The sequence below is a fragment of the Megascapheus bottae genome, chromosome 17 (genome assembly GCF_031878675.1).
Source record: "Megascapheus bottae isolate mThoBot1 chromosome 17, mThoBot2.hap1, whole genome shotgun sequence".
Classification (NCBI taxonomy): domain Eukaryota; kingdom Metazoa; phylum Chordata; class Mammalia; order Rodentia; family Geomyidae; genus Megascapheus; species Megascapheus bottae.
The window spans coordinates 1,362,986-1,386,867 of record NC_143525.1 but is presented as its reverse complement, the minus strand read 5'-3'; the positions used below and the strand labels follow the sequence as shown (position 1 = coordinate 1,386,867).

The following is a 23,882-nucleotide window of genomic DNA, read 5'->3' as shown; positions in this document are numbered from 1 at the left end:
AGGTTCTAGAACACCCCCTAATTCACAGGAACACCACCTATAGAACCTGACAACCACCTCCTCCTGACAGGCAACCTCAGACTGAAATGAATTAGGGGAGACCCAGCTGCTCTGGTGAAGAGAAATGATCGCTAATGGGGTCACTGATATGGGCCAAGTTGTGAGTGTAGACAGGAGAAATTGTATCTGAGTCTATTTTCCACCTGTATCTTGAAAGGTAGATCCAATCTTTACACTAGCCCGGCTGAGATCTGAGGATCGTGATTTGAAACCAGCTGGAGCAGAAAAGCCCGAGAGATTCTTACCTCTAAATAACCATCATTTATATAGTTGTTTTTTTGCATATTTAGATGCTATGTTTTTACTGTGAACTGTGAGTTTGGAATTCAAAGTGAACCATACTCCAGGGTTAAGTTTTAGTGACTCATGCCTGTAATCCCGGTTACTTTGGAGGTAGAGCTCATGGAAAGTCATAGTTCAATACCAGCTAGGGCCAAGATCAGGGCCTAGGTGCTATTCTTAAGCTTATTTTTTGCTCAAGGCCAATATTCTACAACTTGAGGCACAATTCCACTTCCAGCTTTTTGGTGGTTAATTGGAGGTAAGAGTATCTGAAACATGGGGCCGGGAGTTTGGCCTAGTGGTTAAAGTGCTTGCCTAGCATGCACAAAGACCGGGGTTCGATTCCTCGGTACCACATACATAGAAAAAAAGCTGGAAGTGGTGCTGAGGCTCAAGTGGTAGAGCTCTAATCTTAAGAAAGTACAAGGACAGTGCTCAGGCCCTGAGTTCAAGCCCAGGACCAGAAAAAAAAAAAAGAGAGTATCTGAGACATAACTGCCTTGTTCTGGCTTCAAACCAGGATCATGAGAGCTCAGCTTCCTGAGTAGCTGCGATTACTGAGATGACCCACCGGCACACAATGTGAACCACTCTCTTACGGTGATGGATAAAACTACGATAGGTAAAAATCTAAAATAGATCACACAATTTAAAGTGAAAAATAAGTAATATGAATATGGGAGAAAAATAACAAGTACTAAGATTTTAAATGATATGACACTCCAGCTAGAAAACCAACCCAAGAAAATCAACTGATGATTGAAGCTAATAAGAATTCTCAACAAAACGACAGCATTTCAAATTCATAGCAAATAATTTACATGCAGAATATATATGAATATATATATTACACATTTTTAAGGAGGAAGAGACAAATAATCCAATAATGTTTAAGAAATTTAGCCATGGGGCTGGGAGTTTGGCCTGGTAGTAGAGTGCTTGCCTAGAAGGCACAAAGACCCGGGATCAATTCTTCGGTACCACATTCATAGAAAAAAGCCAGAAGTGGTATTGTGGCTCAAATGGTAGAGTTCTAGCCTTGAGAAAGCCCAAGGATAGTGCTAGGCACTGAATTCAAGCCCCAGGACTGGCAAAGAAAGAAAGAGAGAGAAAGAGAAAGAGAAAGAGAGAGAGAGAGAGAGAGAGAGAGAGAGAGAGAGAGAGAGAGACAGACAGACAGACAGACAGACAGACAGACAGACAGAAAGACAGAGAGACAGACAGAGACAGAGAGAGAGAGAGGAGAGAGAGACAGAGAGAAAGACAGAGAGAGAGAGACAGAGAGAGAGACAGAGAGAGAGACAGAGAGAGAGACAGAGAGAAAGACAGAGAGAAAGAAAGAAAGAAAGAAAGAAAGAAAGAAAGAAAGAAAGAAAGAAAGAAAGAAAGAAAGAAAGAAAGAAATTTAGCCAGTTTTTCCCTTTCCCTTCCCCATTCAAATAAACAAAGTGTAAACCAGTGTAACAGCAATATTCACAAGACAATATGTTGGAAATGAACTTTACAACTTGGGAGGGGGTAGGAAAGGGAAAGTGGGAGAAAAACATGGGACGGGGTAACAACAACATTCAAGAAGTAATGTACTCACTACCTTACAAATGTAACTTTAACTCCTCTATACGTCACCCTGACAATAAATTTTTTAGGAAAAAAAATTTAGCCACAGTGGCACCTACATATAATCTCAGCTGCCTAGGAGGTAGAAGCAAGTAGACCATGAGGTTAAGGAAACACTGAAAAAAGTGAATGAGATACTTTATCAAAGCAAGTGGCCCAGCACTTACCTAACATGGCTTTTGTTCTGGTCATTTTGTAGATGAAGTCTAACAAACTTTTCTGCCCAGACTGTCCTCAAAATGCCAGTCTCCAGATTGTAGTCTCCAGAGTAGGGCCTAACTATACTCTTTAAAAAAAAACAAAAACCATTTGCTCTTATTAAGTGAAGTAAGCCAGACCCAAAGGAACATAGGCTCAATGGTTTCCCTCATTTGTAAGAATTAGTACGCATCTAGGACTCTCCTAGCAGAGGATTACAATAGCTCAAAACCTAGGTATATAAGATCGTATAGGATGAGACTAAATGAAAGGACCTTCAGGATATGGAAACAAGAGCTTTATCTTATGTGATTGTTGTTCTTAATGTACTGTGTTATTTCTCCTCTCTTTGCTGCCCTTATAGTGAATCTCATATTGTTAGTGTATCTGACTTTGTTAGCTGGCATATTGTATATACGCTTGTTTATTTGAAATAGGAAAGGGAAGGGGGGGGAAACAAGATGATTGGGAGGGGTGAGAGGAGAGAAATGAGGACAAAAATATGAGAATAGGGACAAAACATGAACCCTTCTCAATGTGTGAGAAGTAATGCACCTACTATCTGATGGATGTAACTGTAACCCCTCTATATATTAGCCCAACAATAAAAAATGAAACCATTTGCAATTATCATTAGCTATTTTTAGGATTTATATTTTTAACCTACATAATCTTCTAATAATAAATTTAATGTTCATCATTACAGAATACTTAAAGATTGACTAGGATCTCCATTTAGAGAATACTCTAGTAGAGATTAAAGGAATGAGGTACTACTGGGCACTGGTTGCTCAACTGTAATCCTAGCTCCTCAGGGGGCTGAGAACTGAGAATTATGAATTCGAAGGCAGCTGGGTAGAAAAATCCTCAAGACTCTTACCTCCAATTCACCAGCAAAAAAGCCAGAAGTGGATGGGGCCAGGAGTGTGGCTTTGTGGTAGAGTGCTTGCCTAACATGTCTAGTTTGATTCCTCGGTACCATAAACACAGAAAAAGCTGGAAGTGGAGCTGTGGCTCAAGTGGCAGAGTGCTAGCCTTGAGTAAAAAGTGTTCAAGGACAGTGCCCAGGCCCTGAGTTCAAGCCCCAGGACTGGCAAAAAAAAAAAAAAAAAAAAAAAAAAAAAGCACCAGAAGTGGCTTAAGTGAGATAGCACCAGCCTTGAATGAGAAAATTAGGCAAGAGCTCAGGACCCTAAGCGCAAGTCCTAGCACTAGTATGTGTGCATGCACACACATACATACACACAGAGAAAAGGCAGAAGGCAAATCTGATGTATTCATATGAAAATATGTCTAATACCTTTGGTTTAAATAAAAAAGAAGGTAAGTTTCAGCATCACATTTAATATGGTCCCATCTCTGGCGGGTAATTCACACATGGGCAAATAAGGAGAGAACAGCTTTGGTTTTATTTGTATTGTTTAGTTTTGTTCCAACAAGAATGTATTTAAGAAATAAGGTGGAGGGGGGAGGGGAATGGGTACCAAGACATGTGAAAGGGTATCAATGTATGTGAATTAATGCACCTTCTATCTGGCAGATATCATGTAACCCTTTTACTAATTACAATAAAAAATTTTAAAAAAAAGAAAAGAAAAGAAATAAGGTGGATATTTGCACACGAATGCACACAGCAGTATGAGTCACCATACCCTTAAAAAAAAAATGGAAACAACCCAAATATCCACCAACGCAAGAATGGTGAAACACAAGCAATGGAAAATTATTCAACCGCCAAAGGGAAGGAAACATGGATCCCTTCTACAACATGCATGAATCTCAAAACCACTGTGCCAATAAGATAAACAGACAGCAAAGGACAAGCACTGGATGATACCAGTCACTTGAGGCAGCTGGAGGAGGCAAATGCACAGAGACAGGAAGTGGAATGGTGGAAGTGAGGGGTGGGAATGGGGAATTTGGATGTAATGGGTACGGAGTTTAAGTTCAAGATGAGAAAATTCTAGAGGTGGAGCATGGTAAGGGCTCTACGGAGATATGACCTTCTGAGAAAGACTTATATACGCCGTGTGTGTGTGTGTGTGTGTGTGTGTGTGTGTGTGTGTGTGTGTGTGTTTGCTCAAGGCTGATGTTCTACTTTAAGTTCTTTTGACCACCAAAAGTTAAGAGTGGACTTCCTGGACCGGGAGTTTGGCCTAGTGGTTAAAGTGCTTGCCTAGCATGCATGAAGACCCGGGTTCGATTCCTCGGTACCACATACATAGAAAAAAGCCGGAAGTGGTGCTGAGGCTCAAGTGGTAGAGCTCTAGCCTTGAGAAAGTCCAAGGACAGTGCTCAGGCCCTGAGTTCAAGCCCAGGACTGGCAAAAAAAAAAAAAAAAGAGTGGACTTCCTTGTCTCACCTGACTTTGAGCTCAGATCTCAGTCTCCTGAGTAGTTAGAATTTCAGGCATGAGCCACTAGTGTCTGGATGATTTGCATACACTTAGTAAGATGAATACATTTTATGGTATATACATAATGTGCTAAGTAAAGTTAACAAGACGAAAACTGTCAAGTAATATTAATAATAAGGTGCCCTGAGCTGATAGATACCGTCTATTAAAATACATATATGCTAGAATATATCACCAAACAAGCAAACATATAACCAGACTTCAATACAGAATGTGCAGTGGACACCACTGGCTCATATCTATAATCCCAGCTAATAAGGAAGCTGAGGATCACAATTCAAAGCTAACCTGGACAGGAAAGTCTGAGATACTCTTATCTCCAAATAATGGCCAAAAACTTGGAAGTCGAACTGTTCAAGTAGTTCAACTGGTAGAGCATTAGCTCTGAGTCTAAAAAGCTCAGGGACAAAGTCTAGACCCTGAGTTCAAGCCCCAGGACTCACACAGACACACACACACACACACACACACACACACACACCATGCCATATACACATGCCAGAAACAAAGCAGAACTGGTGCTGGGAAAAGAGAGTAGAAGCTGCTGAGAGACTTGGCACCCCCCCAAATCTGAGGCGGGAAGGTAGGCTCAATGCTGAGGGTCACTTGTCAGCCTAGGACTTGACCTTAGCCTGTGGGTATCAAGGAGCTAAGGTAGGGTTTCCAGAGAGACAAAGCTGCACCCTGTCTTCTCTCCTGCATGAAAGTTAGATCTAAATTATAATCATACATGAAGACACATACAGGACATGTACATAGGCACACAAGCAATTCAAGTACGGCATTGGGAGGGGAAGATTCCAAAGGCGTAACTCCTATGAACAATAAACTTACAGTTTCACAAGATGAGCACCGGGAAGCTCGAGCTCAGTTCAGGCGTGGGGAGACGAAGGGAAGTAGGGTGCATGGATGGAGAGAGTGAATATAGTCATAAAAGTAAATGTACAGGGGCGGGGAGTTTGGCCTAGTGGTAGAGTGCTTGCCTAGCATGCACAAAGACCCGGGTTCAATTCCTCGGTACCACATACACAGAAAAAAGCCGGAAGTGGTGCTGAGGCTCAAGTGGTAGAGCTCTAGCCTTGAGAAAGTCCAAGGACAGTGCTCAGGCCCTGAGTTCAAAGCCAGTACTGGCAAAAAAATTAAATTATAATTAAAAAAATAAATGTATACATGTAAAAATGGAAGCCAGTAACTTACTTAAGAAATAGTGGGGTTGGGAGAAGTGAAGGAGAGTGGTGGAAGGGGGACAAGATGCACTGAAGTCATAAACTGATATTGTGACATGTTGCCTTGAAAGAGCTTTGTCCAATTAGTTAAAGATAAATTTTCATTTGTTACTAGAGTCACATTGATACAGAACATAGATAAATAAAGTGGAGCCCCTTTTCAGTAAGGTCATGGGAGAGCTAGCTGTTCCTTCCACAAGGAACACACACACACACACACACACACACACACACACACACACATCCTTTGGGGCAGCAGCAAAGAAACCATTCACAGACTGAGAAAGAACGAAGTCACACATGAGTAATTACCACACTCAGCCTGAGCCACATAGGCTATAGGGTCTAAATTTGTTCCACCAATGTAGAATGGAAACCCTAAACTATAAATTTAGCTTCTAAAGGAGTCAAGATGAGTGAAACACAAAAGTTCAGCAGAACAAATCCCAGACTAGTATCTATTAGGATATTGCACAATCTAGTGCAATAGGCTATCACAGAAAGGGGAGTGGCTCACACCTATAATCCTAGCTATTCGGGAGTGTGAGATGTGAGAATTTCAGTTCAAAGCCAGCCCAGGAAGAAAAGGTCATGAGAACTCATTTCTCTTAAACCACCAAAAGCCCAAAGGAGAGCTGTGACTGAAGTGGTAGAGAACCAGTCTTGAGTGAAAAAGCTCAGGGATAACAGCCAGGGCTTGAGTTCAGCACCCAGAAAAACAAAGAAAGAAAATGGGATGGACAAGAGGAGTTCGCAATTTAAAAAAATGAATAAACAAAAGCCAAGAGGTACTATTGACATGCATGTATGCATGCATGCATGTCTGCCTAGCACGCTGTCCCCAGAGCTTGAGCTGTTAGGACAGGACGTGCCTGTATGCGCTGTGATGTGAAGAACTGAGAGGAAAGATGGGGTCTGATACAATTCCAATGTCAGAGGAAGCTCAACTTCATTTAGAATTGGCAGAGAAGGGGAGAGAATGAGAGCGAGAGAGCGACAGAGAGAGAGAGAGACAGAGAGGTGGGGGGCAGGGCCTTGACTACAGTTAGATGGTCCTACATGAGGAAATGTCACAGCCACCAGAGGGTGAGCCCTGGAGTTAAGGGCAGGAAGCTTACAGTAGGCAGGAAAGCCGGTTCTTACCCTTCAATCCAGTGGAACCAGCAATTTACTGAAGAGAGTCCAAGTCAAAATTCACCCATTTCATTACTGCACTGTTCCCCATAAAGCAAGCTATGGAAATAGCCCCGATGGCCTACAATGGATGAGCCAATCAAGAAAACAGGTGAGTGTTTGCGTGTGTGCGTGTGTGCGTGTGTGCATGCGTGCGTGCATGCGTGCGTGCATGCGTGCGTGTGTGTGTGTGTATTCCATCAGAAAGAATTACGTATGTCATTTGCAGGGAAATGGATGAACCTGGAAACACAAATCATGTTAAATGAAGCCAGTCAGGCTCTGAGAGGGCACATTTTCTCTCATAGATCTAAGTAGGAACATAGATGAAACATACACAGTGTCAATTGCATATCTGCACAAACCAACGATAGGGTATACAGAGGCAGAATCCAATGTGTAACTCTTAACATTTAATGTACATACATGAAAATGGGGCTTGAACTCAGGGCCTGGGTGCTGTCTTTGATCTTCTTTGGCTAAAGGCTAACATCCTACTACTTGAGCCACAGTTCTGAATAACTTACAGGAGGTAAGAGTCTCCCAAACTTTCCTGCCCATGCTGGCTTCGAACCGTGATCTTCAGATCTCTGCTTGCTGAGTAGCTAGGATTACAGGCGTGAGCCATCAGCGCCTGGCTAAGTCACACACTCTTCAGCAGACACGTAGGGGTGGGAGTGAGCTGAGGATGGCCAGCTAAATGGGGAGGACTAATTGGGAGCTGGTCATCAATCTGGAATCCGTGGCCCTTTGGAATGGAGGACCTGTCTACAAATTTGTGGCTGGGAAGATGGGGTGGCATTCTGGATTGGCCTTGAGGACCGGATGCAGAGCCACCCAATCACTGGATGTGACAGTGACTCAGAGGCCCAAATTCTCCCAGTTCCACCACACATGAAATGGGATGAGAGTCCTGTCCCACCACCCATCTCTCACTCTAAATGTTTTGTATAGGGAAAGCCCTCAAGCAAGGAGACGAGGATGAGGCAGGAGAAAAAAGAGCAGATGGCCAGGACCTGGCTGAGCCAGGACCATTCTACTGGCCAGCAACTAACAGGATGGCCTGGCCTACCAGGCAGCTGATAGAGCCAAGGAAGGGAGGAGACGCAGTGAATGCTAAGGTTTACATGTGTTTGTCCCTAAAGGTTCACTGTGCTCAAAGCTTGGTCCCTGGTGCAGTGGTACTGAGAAGCGATGAGGCTGGGAGGAGGGAGAATCTAGGAAGAGTGATAGTCCTGAATGCCGCTGAGGAAAGACGGAAGAGTTCATGGTGGTCTTTGGGGGGTAGGAGAGAGAGAGAGAGAGAGAGAGAGAGAGAGAGAGAGAGAGAGAGAGAGAGAGAGAGAGAGAGAGAGAGAGAGGAATCCAGCCCCTCCCTGGTCTCTTTCTTCCTGTCTCCCGCAGACCCAGTCTGCTGTGCTCACACACACACTCCCAGCCTTATGCTATCTGCTACAGGAACCCAGCCAGAGGGACCCTCACCAGGTGCCAGCGCTGTGCTGTGGGGATTTTTTCAGCCACCACACTCATAAGCCAAATAAAGCCTCTTTTCCTTCCACATTACCCAGTGTTGGTATCATGTTACAACAGAGCAAAGACTGAGCCAGGAAAAAAGGAGGAGGGAGAGGAGGAAGAGGAGGAGGAAGTGGGGGGGGGGGGGGGGAGAATGGGCCTGAGGCTGTCGGGTGCAAAAGTTAGCATCCTGCATCCTGTCTCAGATCTCCAGTACACTATTCAAAAGCAGCTTTCAGTTGTGAATCACTCAGCCTCAGTTTCCCCATAGGCTAACTCTGATTTGATGACCTCTTTAGTTCTATCTTCTGCTTGGCTTTCAAAGCCTGGTCTCCTGGCCTCATTGTCCGGCATCTCCTAGGAACAGATCCATCTCCTTCTCCCATCTCAAAGTCCTGCCCCTCCCATCTGGCAGGCAGGCTTCCACTGAAGCCTGGAGCCTTGACCATGACATCATGTGCAGCACAAGGCTCAGGCCTTGGCTCAACCACCTGCGGCCCCTCTAGCCCAGCACGTACACACAGAAAGTACTCAGTAAACATTCCATTAAGGAGAAAATGGCCCAACAGCTAGACAGACAGAGACCTGAAAGGTGGTACCTGCTTTATTGATCAAGCCCCGAGCTAACAAAAGCTTCCTGGGAGCTCTGCCAGCCTCCTGAGGCATCAGAGGACGTCCACCCCTCTCTGCCAAGACCTCAGCTCCCACTCTGCTCTACGGCAGCTGTCCCTAAGACCCGTGATTACGGATGACAGAGTCCAGGTGACAGAAGACAGAAAAAACCCCACTGGGGTGACCCCAAGCCACTACCAGGGTCACTGTGACACACACACACCCCTGTGTGTAAGAGAGCAGTGCTCACCTGGAGGTTCGTCCAGTTTTCCCATGCTCTCCATCTGTTCTACCAGGTCATTGGAATTCCACTGGCTCATTCCAATGAGCATGGCGTTCTTGCCTTCGGCCACCTCCTCTGGGGAAGAAACACATGGCGGGGTGAGCCAGTGGGGCTGTGCACAGGGCCCCAGACACAAAGTGCTGTCTGGGATGCATGTACTCATCATTTTGACCACTGAGAGAATTTGGTTTTTCGGTCAATTGTGGGGCTTGAACTCAGGGCCTGGATGCTGGCCCTGCTCAAGGCTAGTGCTCTACCACTTTGAGCCACAGCTCCACTTCTGTGTTTCTTGGGGCTACTTAGAGATGAAAGCTTCATGAGAACTTTTCTACCTTGGCTGGTTTCAAACCTCAATCCTCAGATCTCTGCCTCCTGAGTAGCTAGGATTATAGGTGTGAGCCAGCAGTGCCTGGGCCGAAGGTATATATACTTGAAGTGTAAAATGTTTGTGTAGAAAGAGCAAGACTCTTGCTACTTGCCAGCCCTTTTCCTTTGTGAATGTCACTAGGGTTGTCTGAGTCTCATTTTCCCATCAATGTGGCCCCTAGATGCCTCGTGAAGAATGGATGAGAACACAGTGAGGAGACCTGAGTACACAGTAAGTGGGCAGAGATGGGAACCATTTGTTGATATGAAGAAGTTGCTCAGCGGCAGGATTTGAACAGATCAGGGTCAGAGGGGGTCAGGGGAAAGTCTGGACTATGTGGAAGGCAGCTCTTTCTAGATCCAAGCTGCAAGGGGATCTTAGGGCCTTTCAGCTCCGTGAGTTTTTCAATTCCTCCCATCTCTCCTGCTCCCCAAGTCCCCGCCCTCTCCCGGTGGGATCTGAGGCTCTAGTCCCTGCTCACACAACATACAAGACCCTGGTCCCCCGCCACTATGACACACCTGACACAGTCCCTCACTGCTTCACCGGAATGGCATGGCCACACCCATCTCTGCCTTTTTTAGCCAAAGGCTTGGTGGGTTCTCACAGAACAGACACTGGAGGGCACTGTGGAGAATCCTCCCTGCCTGCTGCCACTCCCCAAATCTTGAAGATTCAGAACAAACATGTGAGTCAGGCGCCTGTGGCCTATGGTCCTAGCCTCAGCTGAGGACTGAGGTTCAAAGCCAGTCAGGGCAGGAAAGTCCATGACATTCATATCTCCAGTTCACCAGCAAAAAGTCACAGATGGCGCTGTGATTCTCATGGCACCACAGTAACCTTGAACAAAAAAAGCTAAGGGAGCCGAGCCCAGTGGCTCACACCTGTAATCCTAGCTACTCAGGAGGCCGAGATCTGAGGATCGAGGTTCAATGCCAGTCAGGGCACTAAAGACCAAGAGACGCTTATCTCCAATTAATCAATAGAAAAGGGGAAGTAGCACAGTGGCTCAAGGAGTAGGGTGATAGCCTTGAGCTGAAGAGCTCAGGGACAGAGGCCAGACCCAGAGTTCAAGACCCACAACCCACCAAAAAAAAAAAAAAGCTAAGGGATAGTACCCTAGTCCTGAGTTCAAGCCCTAGTGCACATATGTGCACACATGCATGTACATGTACATGTATACACACACACACACACACACACACACACACACAGAGCGTTCTGGCGTTAGATTGACAGTCTTGGCCTGTGACCCACCTGCCCACTCCTGGTTATCTGCAGATTCTGTAACCCCAGTGAACAACTGCTCACCCATTCAATTTCACATCCATCTGACTATGAGTGGATTCCTAAGAGTATGTGTGTGGGGTGCGACCCGACCTCTCTCCTGCAGAAGGATGCTATAGTAAACAATGTGGGTAGGGTCAACTGAGAGCAGGCTCAAGGCCCACCATCATGTATGCAGTAGGTGCTCAGCATGTGCTGGCCCCATATTTGCTACAAAGCACTATGTCCTATCCCAGGGGTAGGAGGGCCTATCACGGTGCTAGGCAGTCTGCATGGACTCAGGGGCTCTAGAGCTGGCCTCCAGTGCCAGCTCAGGCCTCTGCCTCGCTCTTCCTAATTCTGTGTGTGGCCCAGCTCCATGCGCTTTCTTTCTTGGTCTTTTGTCTGGGTTTCTATTGAATATTCCTTTCTGTCCACCCTGCCCCATCAAAGCTGGCCTCCCTGGATTTCTGTGCATGGATCGCTTTCTTTCTTGGTCCTTGAATTTGTTTCTCTTGGATATCTGGTGCTCTCTCCTGAATCTTTCTCTCTCCAGCTCAGTGACTGCACCCCCTTCTCCTCCCTCTGGGTAGAAGAAAGGCTTCGTTCTTCATCTCACTCACTCCCTTTGGGCTTCTCCTTTTCCTGTATCCCTCTGCACAGGATTGGACCCTGCGTGAATCCTCCCTACCCCATATCTGCTTGTGTTACCGCCTCTGGAGACTGTCTTCCCACTTCTCTCGTTCCCTGGGTCTGTCTCTCTGTGTCCCTCTCTCCTTCTCACTCCATCTGGCTCCCTGCTCTGGAATCTGCCCTGGGTTTTCCTTGCTCCAGCTCTCTTCACCATCCCTGTCTCTCCAGCCGTTCCAAACCCCATTTCCCCAACCTGCTTTGTCTCCTACCTCCTTCCTTCCCTCCCTCCCTCTCCTATCCCCAAGCCCCACAGCCAGCCTTCAAATCTTCTCTCTGGGAACAATGGGCTTGTCCCCAGAGTGGCAGACTGTGCACACGCACACACACACACACACACACACACACACACACACACACACACACACACACACACACACACACACACTGGGAGGCAGCAGACAGCATGGCTCGTTTAGGAGTCTCAGATAGAGAGGCTGCAGTGGGCCCTTCTGGACAGCTGTGTCAGGTGTTGATTTGGCATCTCTGGCACCTCTTCTGTGTATGTTAATTCTTACTCTCAGGTGACCTCTGGTGTGAACTTAGCTATGACATCCCTATCACCCCCATTGAGCCTCAGTCCCTACCCAGACTAAGCCCCCCCATCCCTGCTCCCCAGTTAGGACAAGCCTTGGCTTGACCTCAGTCTGACTCCATCCTGCCAAAGCCAGATATGAACATAACACCCAAGCCTTGGCTTGGGCAGAACCTACAGAGCAGAGGCCCTCCGCCTGTGTGTGCAGGCTTCATCTCCAGCCTGTGGGTGCCAGGCCTTAGGCCCTTCCTCTAGACAACCCATCCAACCCCATCCATTACCTGACTTACACTACCAGTTCCCCACAGATGCAAGATGGCTCACGCTCCCCTGGCACAGGGGACACACGCCCTGACCCACCTGCAGTCCTTGTCACACTCCCTTCCTCAAGTCCCGCCCATCCCAAGGCTTTGGGACTGGCTCTGTCTCCTCTACCTTCCTTCCCAGTGGGGGCACAGGAAGTAGGAAGGCAGGGAGTCTGTGACATAGCTGGGATTGGCTTCTGCCCTCCGCTCAGCAACACCCAGGCCCGATGCCAGGAATGACTTCTTCCCTCTCCATCCACAAAGCAGACAACTGCATCTCTTCCCGTTTCCAAAGGAAGGTGGGCTCTGGGGCCAGAGACTCAGATTTGTGTGAACTCAGATAGCAGTTGGTCAATTGGTCAACCTTGATGAAGACCTGACTCTTCTGATTTCACTTCTACTCTTTTCTTTCCCACCCAGGACCCCCAGGACATGGTGTGAGAGCACCACAAAAAGCCCAGTTCAGGAGGGAAGACCCTGACTGTGCCCTTCATTCTCCATGAGACTGACCTTGCCCGAGTCCTCAAATGGAGAATGGGATTCCTGGCCCTGGCATTAGCTTCCTCTCCTGATTGCTATGCATTCAGTGCCAAGCTCCTCTAGCTTAGCATGGAGAGAGAAGGAGGGCCCAGCCACATCTGAGGGCCAAGAGAATGAGGATGCACATGATGATGGGACTAAGAGCCCAAGGCTGTTGGGTGCCAGTGGTTCTAGCTATTTGGGAGGTTGAGATTTGATGATTACGGTTCAAAGCTAGCCCAGGCAGGGAAGTCTATAAGACTCTATCCTCCAGTTAACCGCCCAAAAGGCCAGAATTGGAGCTGTGGTTCAAATGGTACATGTTCAGTCTTGAAGAAAAAAGCTAAAGGACAGCATGTACACACACACACACACATACACACACACACACACACACACACACACACACAGCAGAAAGTTCTTGACTCAGAGAATTCCTTCCCAGTAAGCAGAGTGGCTACACTGTGGCTCTTGGTCAAAGTACCCAGAGCTAAATACACCCTTCCTCTGTTTCTAAGCACTGCCAGCTTTTTCTTCCCTGCAGAAGTCAAGGCCAGTTTGATTGTCACATTCATAGAGGAAAGAGTTGCTCTGTAGATTCTGAGGAAGTAAATCAGAGAAAATTAAAGTAAGAGAATGGGCCAGGAGGCTGTGTGGCAATGGAGCTTCAAAGTAAAGCCTGGCATCCTCACTTTGTAGCTATACAGTCATCGAACTGGCCCACGATCAAACAGAAGCTTGGACGTTGCCATCCAAGAATGCTCATCTCCCACATGCTGGCTCAAGATACTGCCACCAAAACCATCTTCTATCTGTCAATCTCATGGTGAGTGTTTGTTTGTACCTAGAAGTGTGGTGACTTTTAGGCTCTAATTTGAGGATTCTCTGTATCTAAGTAGAAGACTAAAGGGGTAGGTGTACCAGGCTCACGCCTATAATCCTAGCAGGAAGGGACTCCATCTGCCGAATGGCATTTCTGAGGTATAATCAACAGCCAATAAACTATAGGTTAAGCGCACAATATGATGACTTTTGATTGACATAAATGCGGGGGACCCATCACCAATGGAGACAGCAATTATGAATTTGTCATTCCTGTTGGCTGCCTCCTACCTTCACGGAAGGAGGACGTGGTGGAAACACTTTCTCCTCTTACCTCCCCTAACCCAGACCATTAGTCTTCTCCAGATACTATAGGTTAGTTGGCATTTTCTAGAAGATTTTTGGTCAATGAAATCCTATAGTGTGGCAGTGCTAGCCTTGAGGGAAAGAGCTCAGAGACAGCACCCAGGTCCTGAGTTCAAGCCCCACGACCAAGAAAAGAAAAGAAGAGAAAGGAAAGGAAAAGAAAAGAAGTCTAGGAGCCAACTAGGTGGCTCATGCCTGTAATCCTACCTACTTAAGAGGCTGAGATCTAAGGGTCTCAGTTCAAAGCCAGCCTAGGCAGACAAATCAGAGAGCCTCTTATTGCCAATAAATCAGCAAAATACTAGATATGAAGGTGTAGTTTCAGTGATAGAGTGCCAGTCTTGAGCAGAAAAAAAAGTGAAGTGAAAGTAAAAGGTCCTGAGTTCCATTTTTAAAAAAAGATTTAGGGGAAGATAGTAATTACTATGATTAACTTTTTTAAGTAGCTGAAATCCACTTTCCAAAACAAGTACACCATTGCACTTTTCCCATCCTAAGCACCATTTTAACAAGCCATTCTCACAGGCATGGCGTGGCATCTTTGCCAAGTTGATTCTCATTCCCTAATGGCAAATGGTATGGAGCAACTTTTCAAGGGCTTCCAAGGGCTTGCTTGCCGTTCATTCAAGGTATGGTACCTGTTCCTTTGTGTTATTGTATTTACAGTCATTCTCAGCCTAATTTATTTGTTCGTGTCCAGCCACCCCCCTCCACCAGCTTACTAAGCAGACAACCCCAACAGGCCTGGTACCTAAACCTCTGCACTTGAGGGACAGGTGCTTGGTAAGTACCAGTTCAAAGAGGGAATGAGGGGCCAGGAGTGTGGCCTGGTGTGGCTCAAGTGGTAGAGCACTAGCTTTGAGAAAGCCCAAGGACAGTGCTCAGGCCCTGAGTTCAGTCCCGAGGACTGGCAAAAAAAAAAATACAAAGAGGGAATGAAGAAAACAAATGTGCCATCTCCTGCTCTGGCCCTCAGTTTCCCAAACTGTAAATGGGGTCAGAGGTATTAGATTCAAAGGCACAAGGACAACGCCCAGTTGTAAGCTGGCCCGGGTTTGAGGCCATACCCCAGAAGGATAAACGAGTGTGGAAGAGGTCATAAGACCAGGGGAAGGAAGAGGAAGTGGGGGCCACCCAGAAGAGAGAGCAGAAGGAGGAGGCTCAGTTCCCTGAGGTCGGGGGAGGAGGGAACAGAGCTGGCTGAGAGACACTGCAGGGGACAGTGGCTAGTGGGGAGGCAGGCAGGGAGGACTCGTAGCTGCTCACAGGGAAAGAAGATGAGCAGGCCCTCAGGGACAGCGCTGACCCCTGTGCCACCACAGGCACCTGTTTCCTGCACCAAGCCATTCTCTCAGCTGGGCGCACAGAACCCTGAGGAACTGCAGAAATATTTAAACAAAAGTCTTCTGTGCATCAAAACATTGAAGCGTTGTTGTCACACTGTGGGTTAGTTGCTATGGAAAAACTCAGGCCTGGCAGCCACTGCAATCACATGCCAAGAGGAGAGAGGAACTGGGCCCCAAATGGTCTGGGTTGGGGACTGGTTTAGGGAAGGGGTTCTCTGCCTAGAGCCGGGAGCTGGGGAGGCTTGGGTAGGAACTATGCTCCATTTCTAGCCACACTTACTTGATAATCACCCAACCTGGATCTTCTCCATTTGGAAAAGTACACAGAACTGAGAGAGAAACTGAGTCCCAAGGAAAGGGAAAACATGCCTGATACGAGGGCACAAGTGTCTTTCTTTGGTCTTCTTGGCCTGTCATCTGTCTTCAACACCCCATCTGTGTGGAGGGCCAGTAGTGGCTCTTGCCTGTACTTCTAACTACTCAGGAGGCTGAGATCTGAGGACTGTGTAGTTCAAAGCCAGGCGGGGCAGGAAAGCCTGTGAGACTCTTGGCTCCAATTAACCAGAAAAAACTGGTGGAAATGAAGGTGTGGTACAGCAGCAGCCTTGAGCAGAAAAAGCTAAAGCATAGCTCTCAGGATCTGAGTGTAAGCCCCCATTACCAGCATGCAGATGCACGTGTATACACACACACACACACACACATACACACATACACACACACACACACACCGACATCCAAATATGGCCAGTGGAACTAAGCAGGCTGGATAGAGTTTGGAATCCTCTTGAACTGGGAACAAGCCATCAGGTCATCAGTGCTTCTCTCCAACTCGAACCCAACCAGCTGAGGACCTGCTGTCTCTTCCCCTACCTCCCAGCCTGGCTCTCCTCCCACAGCCCTACCTCTCCTCCAGGTGCTCACATCTCCCAGCCTTGTTCACATCATTCTCTGTCTGAGATGGTATTGATGCCCTTCCTCCACTTTCCTGGGCACTGCCAGTCCTTCCAGAGAGGATGTCCCACCCACCACCTGTCACATCTCCTTGGACCACCACTGCTACCCAATCTTTCCCAGGCCATCACTTCTGCTGTTTTGTCTACCTGGGATGCTCCTTCTTCCATCCTTATCTAGCCAGCTCCCAGTCCTCGGCTCTGCAGAAAGCATACATGGTCGACACCAAATCACCTGCCCTGGCATCACTCCCTCTCTAGACAGCGGCTACTTTTTTGCTTGGTGGTGTCATCCCTGTTAGTTCTCTTCCGCGGCTTCTAGAATGGCCACTCAGCCATAGTGTGGGGCTGGAGTTCACTCACCTCTAGCATCAAAGAATTCATCATCCGAGCTCTCCACTGAGTCACCAAGGACATTCTGAAGATGCCGAGGGGTGCCGCCGCCCGGGGCTGGGCTACCTGTCAAAGGGAACACATGTGTTAATCAGGACTAGATACAGGATACAGGATACACCGCCTGCTAGCCTGCCCTGCCTCTCTGCAGCCACAAACCTCTCACTTCTGTGCTGCCATTGATGTACCGAAATCTTTCCTGGGGAAACTTTTTGAGGAAAGAGCCAGGACAGGCATTTCTCTGGTATGAAAACTGGTGGTAGAAGCTAAGCACTGGTGGCTCTCCTTTCATCTTCAACTACTAGGATACTGAGATCTGGGGATTGAAATTCAAAGCTAGCCCAGACAGGTAAAGTTCCTAGACTCTTACAACCAATTAAACACACACACACACACACACACACACACAAATCCAATTGACTTACATCTGTAATTCTAGTTATTCAGGAGGCTGAGATTTGCCGATCATGGTTTGAAGCCAGCCCAGGCAAGAAAGCTCATGACATTCTTATTTCTAATTAACAACCAAAAACAAAAGCCAGAAGCAAAGCTGTATCTCTAGTGGTAGAGTGCTAGCTTTGAGCATGAAAGCTTAGGCTTTGAGCTATGGCTCAGGGACAGCGCCCAGGCCCTAAGTTCAAGCACCAGCACCAACATAAAACTAAACTAAACAAAAACCTGGTATTAGAGCTAGCCACAAGACAGCAGCATAGCTATCAGTTAGCACAAGCTAAATTGTGCTGCATTAACAAATTATCTGGGCTGCTTAGAGTAGGTAACAGTTCTCACCACACATGGGCAAGGGCGGCAAGCACAAAATACCACCCCCAGTCTACTTGGAAATGACACACCTCTGCTCACATCTCATGGGCCAAAGCAAGTCACATGGTCATACCACACTTTCAGAGGACGAAGGAAGTAGATCCAGACACCAACACATACAGCATGTGCAGGTAGGCAAAGTGGAACTCAGCTTCCAGCAGAGGAAAATAAATAAAAATGAAAAGACCAGAGGCAAAAAAAAGAAGACAAATATAAATTCTGAACTCTGCCCATTTGTCACTAGCAATCTGCAAAGCCTTTCTCTTTCCATATGATGCCTCAGTTTCCCTTCTACAGAATGATAAGAATCATCTGGGAGCCATGGCCCATACCCATAATCCTAGCTACTCAGGAGGCTGAGATCTGAGGATCATGGTTCAAAGCCAGCCCGGGCACTAAAGTCCATGAGACTCTTATCTCCAATTAACCACCAGAATACCGAAAGTGATGCTGTGGCCCAAGGGGTAGAATGATAGCCTTGAGTTGAAGAGCTCAGGGACAGCGCCCAGGCACACAGTTCAAGTCTCACGACTGACAAAAAGATGAAGAAGAAGAAGGAGGAGGAGGATGTGGAGAAGGAGGAATAAGAGGAAGAGGAAGAGGAGGAGCAGGAGGAGGAGGAGGAGCAGAGGGAGGAGGAAGAGGAGGAGGAAGAAATACTGTCGGCTCAGTGTCTGGTTGCTGGGCAGCTATCATCAATGTCCACAAAGACAGGGTGCAGGCTAAGGCTTCTCCAGCACAGGCTGGAACAGGACATCAAAAATCATCATCTCGTGTCTTGAACTCTTCCCCCAAACCACCACAAGGGAAGCCCGGGCCTGAGCAGAGCTCACACAGGACTGGAAAGTGCAGGATTCTCTGCAGGCTCTCTGCTTGCATGGAATGTGGGGACTTCCAGAAGATCAAAATCTGATTGTACACCTCCAAATTCTACCAAGTCTTTACAAAAACAACTCACACCAATGCTCCCCCAATTATTCTGTAATATAGGAGGGGAAAGAATATTGCTAAACTCACTCTGTGAAGCCAGCATTCCCCTGATACCAAAAACCAAACAAGAACATGTACACACACACACACAAACACACAAACACACACACACACAAACACACACACACACACACACACACAGATTATACACCAATTTCCCTGATGAACATGGATTCAAGGATCCTTGATAAAATATTTACAAACAGAATTCAAAAAACACGTTCATGACAGCTGGGTGCTTGTGACTCTTGCCTGTAATCCTAGCTACTCAGAAGACTGAGATCCGAGGATCACAATTCAAAGCCAGCCTGGGCAGGAAAGTCCAGGAGACTCTTATTTCCAATTAACCACAAAAAACCCAGAAGTAGCATTGTGGCTCAAAGTGGTAGAGCACCAGCCTTGAGCTGGATCACTCACAGACAGCACCCAGGCCCAGATTTCGAGCCTTATGACTAAAAACAAAACAAAACAAAAGCCAAGAGACAGTATCCAACCCCTGAGTTCAACACACACACACATACACACACATCCATACACCAAGATCAAGTTGGTTTCATTCCAGATATGCAAGGATGGTTCAACATGCACAAATCAACAAGCATTAATGAAGTATTTATCTAAAACCATACTAAATGGAGAAAAACAGAAGCCACTTCTTTAAAAGGCATAAGGGAAGGTTGTCTATTCTGCCCACTTTTATGCAATAAAATGCTTGACTTGCTAGCCTAAACAATAAGGCAAGACAAAGATATAATGGAATACAATAGGAAAGGAGAAGTCAAACTAACTCTATTTGCAGATAACATAGTTCTAGCCTAAAAAAACCCTCGAGACTCCACCAAAAACTCCCAGATCTAACAGACTTGGCAAAGTGGTAGTATACAAAACCAACAAACAACAAAAAAAAAATTAATGGCTTTTTCATATATAAGCAACAAACAGACTGGGGAAGATATCAGGAAAACAATCCTATTCATTATAGTCTCAAAAAATGAATTAATGGGGCAGGGAGTTTAGCCTAGTGGTAGAGTGCTTGCCTAGCATGCATGAAGACCCAGGTTCAACTCCTCCGTACCACATACATAGAAAAAAGCCGGAAGTGGTACTTAGGCTCAAGTGGTAGAGCTCTAGCCTTGAGAAAGTCCAAGGACAGTGCTCAGACCCTGAGCTCAAGCCCAGGACTGGCAAAAAAAAAAAATGAATTAAATAATTAAGAATAAGCTTAACTAAGAAAGTAAAAGACCTCTATGATAAAAAAAACTATAAAATATTGAAGAAAACACTTAAAGAAGACATTAGAAGATACAAAGGCCTACCATGTTCATGGATTGGCAGAATTATTTTGAAAAAAAAAATGGCCACCTACAAGGTCAATGTAATTTCTATCTAAAGCCTGATATCACATTTCATGGAAATTTTTAAAAATGGATCCTAAGTTCATATAGAAACACAAAAGACCACAAATAGCCAAAGCAATCCTTTGGGGAGAAAAAATACTGGAAGATCACAATACTGAACTTCAAATTATACTGCAGAGTCATTGTCACCAAAAAAAAAAAAAAATCAGCATGGTTTGATTCCAAAAGCAGACGTGCAGATCAATGGAATAGAACAAAAGAGCCAAAAATAATCTGACATGGCTACAACCATCTGATTTTTGACCAAAGAGCCAAAAATATACATTGGAGAAAAGACAATCTCTTCAACAAATGGCACTGTGAAAACTGGATATTTGCATGCAGAAGGCTGGAACTTGCTCAATACTGTCCCTCACCTTGTATAAAAAGCAATGAAAACTGCATCTTAATGTAACACCTGCAGGAAATGGCTGCAAGAAAACTCAGAGAGAACCCTTGTAGTTATAGGACTACAAACTGTCCAGAAAGTATGAGCAAGAACTGGTAAGTGAGGAGAAAGAAGGAGAAAGATTCCGCATAGCAAAAGACACGCTTTCCAGAGTCAGGAAGCAGCCTACAGAACTGGAGGATGTCTTTGCAAGTGAATCATCAGATGAAGGATTCAGAACATAAGAAGAGCTTGGAAATTTGAACAACAAAAGCACAGACAAGCTCATTAATACATGGGCAAATGAATTGGACAATTCTCAGAAGAAGTACAAACGGCTAACGGCTAAATGAAGAATTATTCAACATGCTTAGCCATTAGGGAAATGCAAATCACAAAATAAACACTGAAATTCCATCTCACCCCAGTCAGAGTGGCAATCCATCATCAAGAGAACAAACACGGGAGAGGACATGGATATAGAACGGGACTTTTTGTGGGGGATCCTTATTGTGCCCCACTATGGAAATCAGTGTGGAGGTGTCTCAAAAAGAAAACCAAAAGCAGAATCACTGCCAGATAGCCACACTAGGCCAGATCATAGACTTAAAGGAGTGTGTGGGCACACAATAGGGACCCCACACACTCATGTACACACTCACAGCAGCCATGCTGCAGAACCAGCCTAAGTCCCCAACAATTGGTGAGTGGATAAAGAAAATGGACTGTGTATCCAACCACAAAAAAAAAAAAAGAAGAAGAAGAAAATGATGCTTCTTGAGGAAAATGGGTAGAACTGAAGATTGCCATGCTGAGTGAGATAAGCAAAGCTCAAAAAGCCAAATATTGGGGCTGGGAGTGCAGCTTAATGGTAGAGTGCTTGCCTAGCATGCATGAAGCCCTGGGTTCTATTCCTCAGTACCACATACACAGAAAAAGACAAAAGTGGCGCTGTGGCTCAAGTGGTAGAGTGCTAGCCTTGAGAAAAAGAAGCCCAAGGGACAGTGCTCAGGCATTGAGTTCAAGCCCTAGGACTGGCAAAAAATAAAAGAAAAGAAAAGGCCAAATATTGCATGCAATATAGACTTACATTGATGAGTATGACAATTAATAAATAATAATAATAATAATAAGACATGAATGTAGAAGGGGGTTATTTGTTGAGATATAGTCTTGTTAACTTTTTGCATAGGCTGGCTTTGAACTATACTCCTTCCAGGCTCCATATCCTGAGAGGCTGAGACTACAGGTATGAGCCACCGTGCTCTAACCCCTTTTGACCTTATTTGTTTTTCAAGGTGGGAGGCAATACCAGAGTTTAAGCTCAGGACCGTACATTTGCCAGGCAGATATGCTATCTTTTGCCTTAGTCTTTTTCAGATAGGGTCTCACTTTTCAGCTAGCATTTCGTTGGACCAGAATCCTCCAAGCTATGCCTCTCATTTAGCTGGAATTACAGGTATATGCTACTGCACCTGGCTAATTGCTTGAGATGAGGTCTGGCCAACGTTTTTGTTTGAGCTGCCCCGGAACTCAAGACTTCCATCTCTAACTCCTTATTACCTGGGATTACAAGTGGGCTTGACCTTGTGTGGGGGGGTATCAAGACTGAGGTAAGAACTTACACTTACTCCATTTGCTTGTTTGGCTGACATTCTGATACTTGAAGCACACTTTCAGCCTAGCTTTTTGCCGATTATTTTGTAGATGAAATCTAGTAGACTTTGCAAAGCTAGCCTTCCCAGACTAGCTTTGAACCACGACCCTCCAGATCTCAGCCTCCTGAAGAGCTAGGCAGTAGTTACAAGTGCCTAGCTCTTGACCCATTTCTTAAAGTATATTTATTCCTAGAGGGTGAGGGACACAGACAGCATGTTGGTGAAGAGCCCAAGCTCTGCGGTTTAATAAACCCGGATGCAAACGCAGCCCTCGCCTCTCAGAAGCTCCGTGGCATCCAGCCAGTGGCTTCACCTCTGTGCCTTAGTTTCCTCATGTAGCAAAAGACAGTACTTCCACATCTGCCCCACAGCTCATTGCAAGGATTAAAGAAAATGCACAAAAATCTTAAATAATACCAGCACAGAGTAAGTTTTGCAAAATAATTGTATAAATATATTCATAAAAATATTAAAACATCAGGCCGGGAGCATGGCCTAGAGGAAGAGTGCTCAGCTAGCGTGCATGAAGCCCTGGGTTCGATTCCTCAGTGCCATATACACAGAAAAAGCCAGAAATGGCATTGTGGCTCAAGTGGCAGAGTGGTAGCCTTGAGCAGAAAGTGTCCAAAGACAGTGCTCAGGCCCTGAGGTCAAGCACCAGGACTGGCAAAAAAAAATAATAATAATAATATCTGGAAGGGATCCAGGCAGCAGTAGTCCACACCCAGTTTCTCAAGAGGCTGAGATCTGAAGATCACGATTTGAAGCCAATCTGGGCAGGAAACTACAGCAGACTCTATCTATAATTAACAGCCAAAAACCTGTAGCTCAAATGGTAGAGTACCATCTGTGAGTGAAAAAGCCAGGGACGGCACCCAGGCCCTAAGTTCAAGCCCCAGGACTGGGAAAAACTCAGTTTTTACCGCACATGTATTTTATTTTTCTTAGTGTCTTATTTTAGGTGAGATATACTGTTTTTCCTTCTAACACCTTTGAGACTGGATCACTGTGGACATGTGATGCTCTCCTGGGCACTACTGGTTCTTTCTCAGTAGAGATAAAGTAAGAGTGCACCTTGCAACAGATCTTCACTGATCACTGGAAACCAGGAAAAGCCCCGTGCATGCAGAGCACCACTTCCCTGGGACAGAGGCCTAAGTTGCCAGGCACACAGCCCCTGTCTCTTGCCTCAGTTCCTATATCAGCACTGTCCCTACCTCAGTATCCCCATCTGCACTATAAGAAACCTGTCAACTCTGCTATTTGAGACATCTATATGTCACACTGTAGGTGTCTATCAGCAAGTGGGAGATGGAGGCCAACCACCCTCCCAAATAAACCCCACAGCCAGGATAGAGTACTGCAGCCCAGCTCATAGCACCCATCACTCCCCCGACACCAGCACTGCTCCCTTCCTGAGCCATGGAGGGAAAAGCAGGCCCAAAAACATGGCTCTCTTTCTTTTTATTTTTTCTTTTTAATTTTTGCCAGTCCTGGGGCTTGAACTCAGGGCCTGAGCACTGTCCTTGGGCCTTTTCAAGGCTAGAGCTCTTGAGCCACAGCACCACTTCCAGTTTTTTCTATGTATGTGGTACCAAAGAATCAAACCAGGGTCTTCGTGCATGCTAGGCAAAACTCTATCACTAGGCCAAACGCCCAGCCCCAATACATGGCCCTTCTAGCTGT

The 23,882-nt window shown here is 46.0% G+C and overlaps 1 protein-coding gene across 1 annotated transcript in view; it reads right to left on the bottom strand.

Moving 5' to 3' along the window:
• Pitpnm3 (PITPNM family member 3) overlaps positions 1–23,882 on the bottom strand; it is an 89,871-nt gene that overhangs the window by 52,741 nt on the left and 13,248 nt on the right. The window contains exons 2-3 of the mRNA XM_090349358.1: positions 16,912–17,007; positions 9,347–9,454 (exon numbers count right to left, since the gene is read on the bottom strand). Of these exons, the coding sequence (XP_090205484.1) occupies positions 9,347–9,454; positions 16,912–17,007 (204 nt within the window). The remainder of the gene's footprint in view (positions 1–9,346; positions 9,455–16,911; positions 17,008–23,882) is intronic.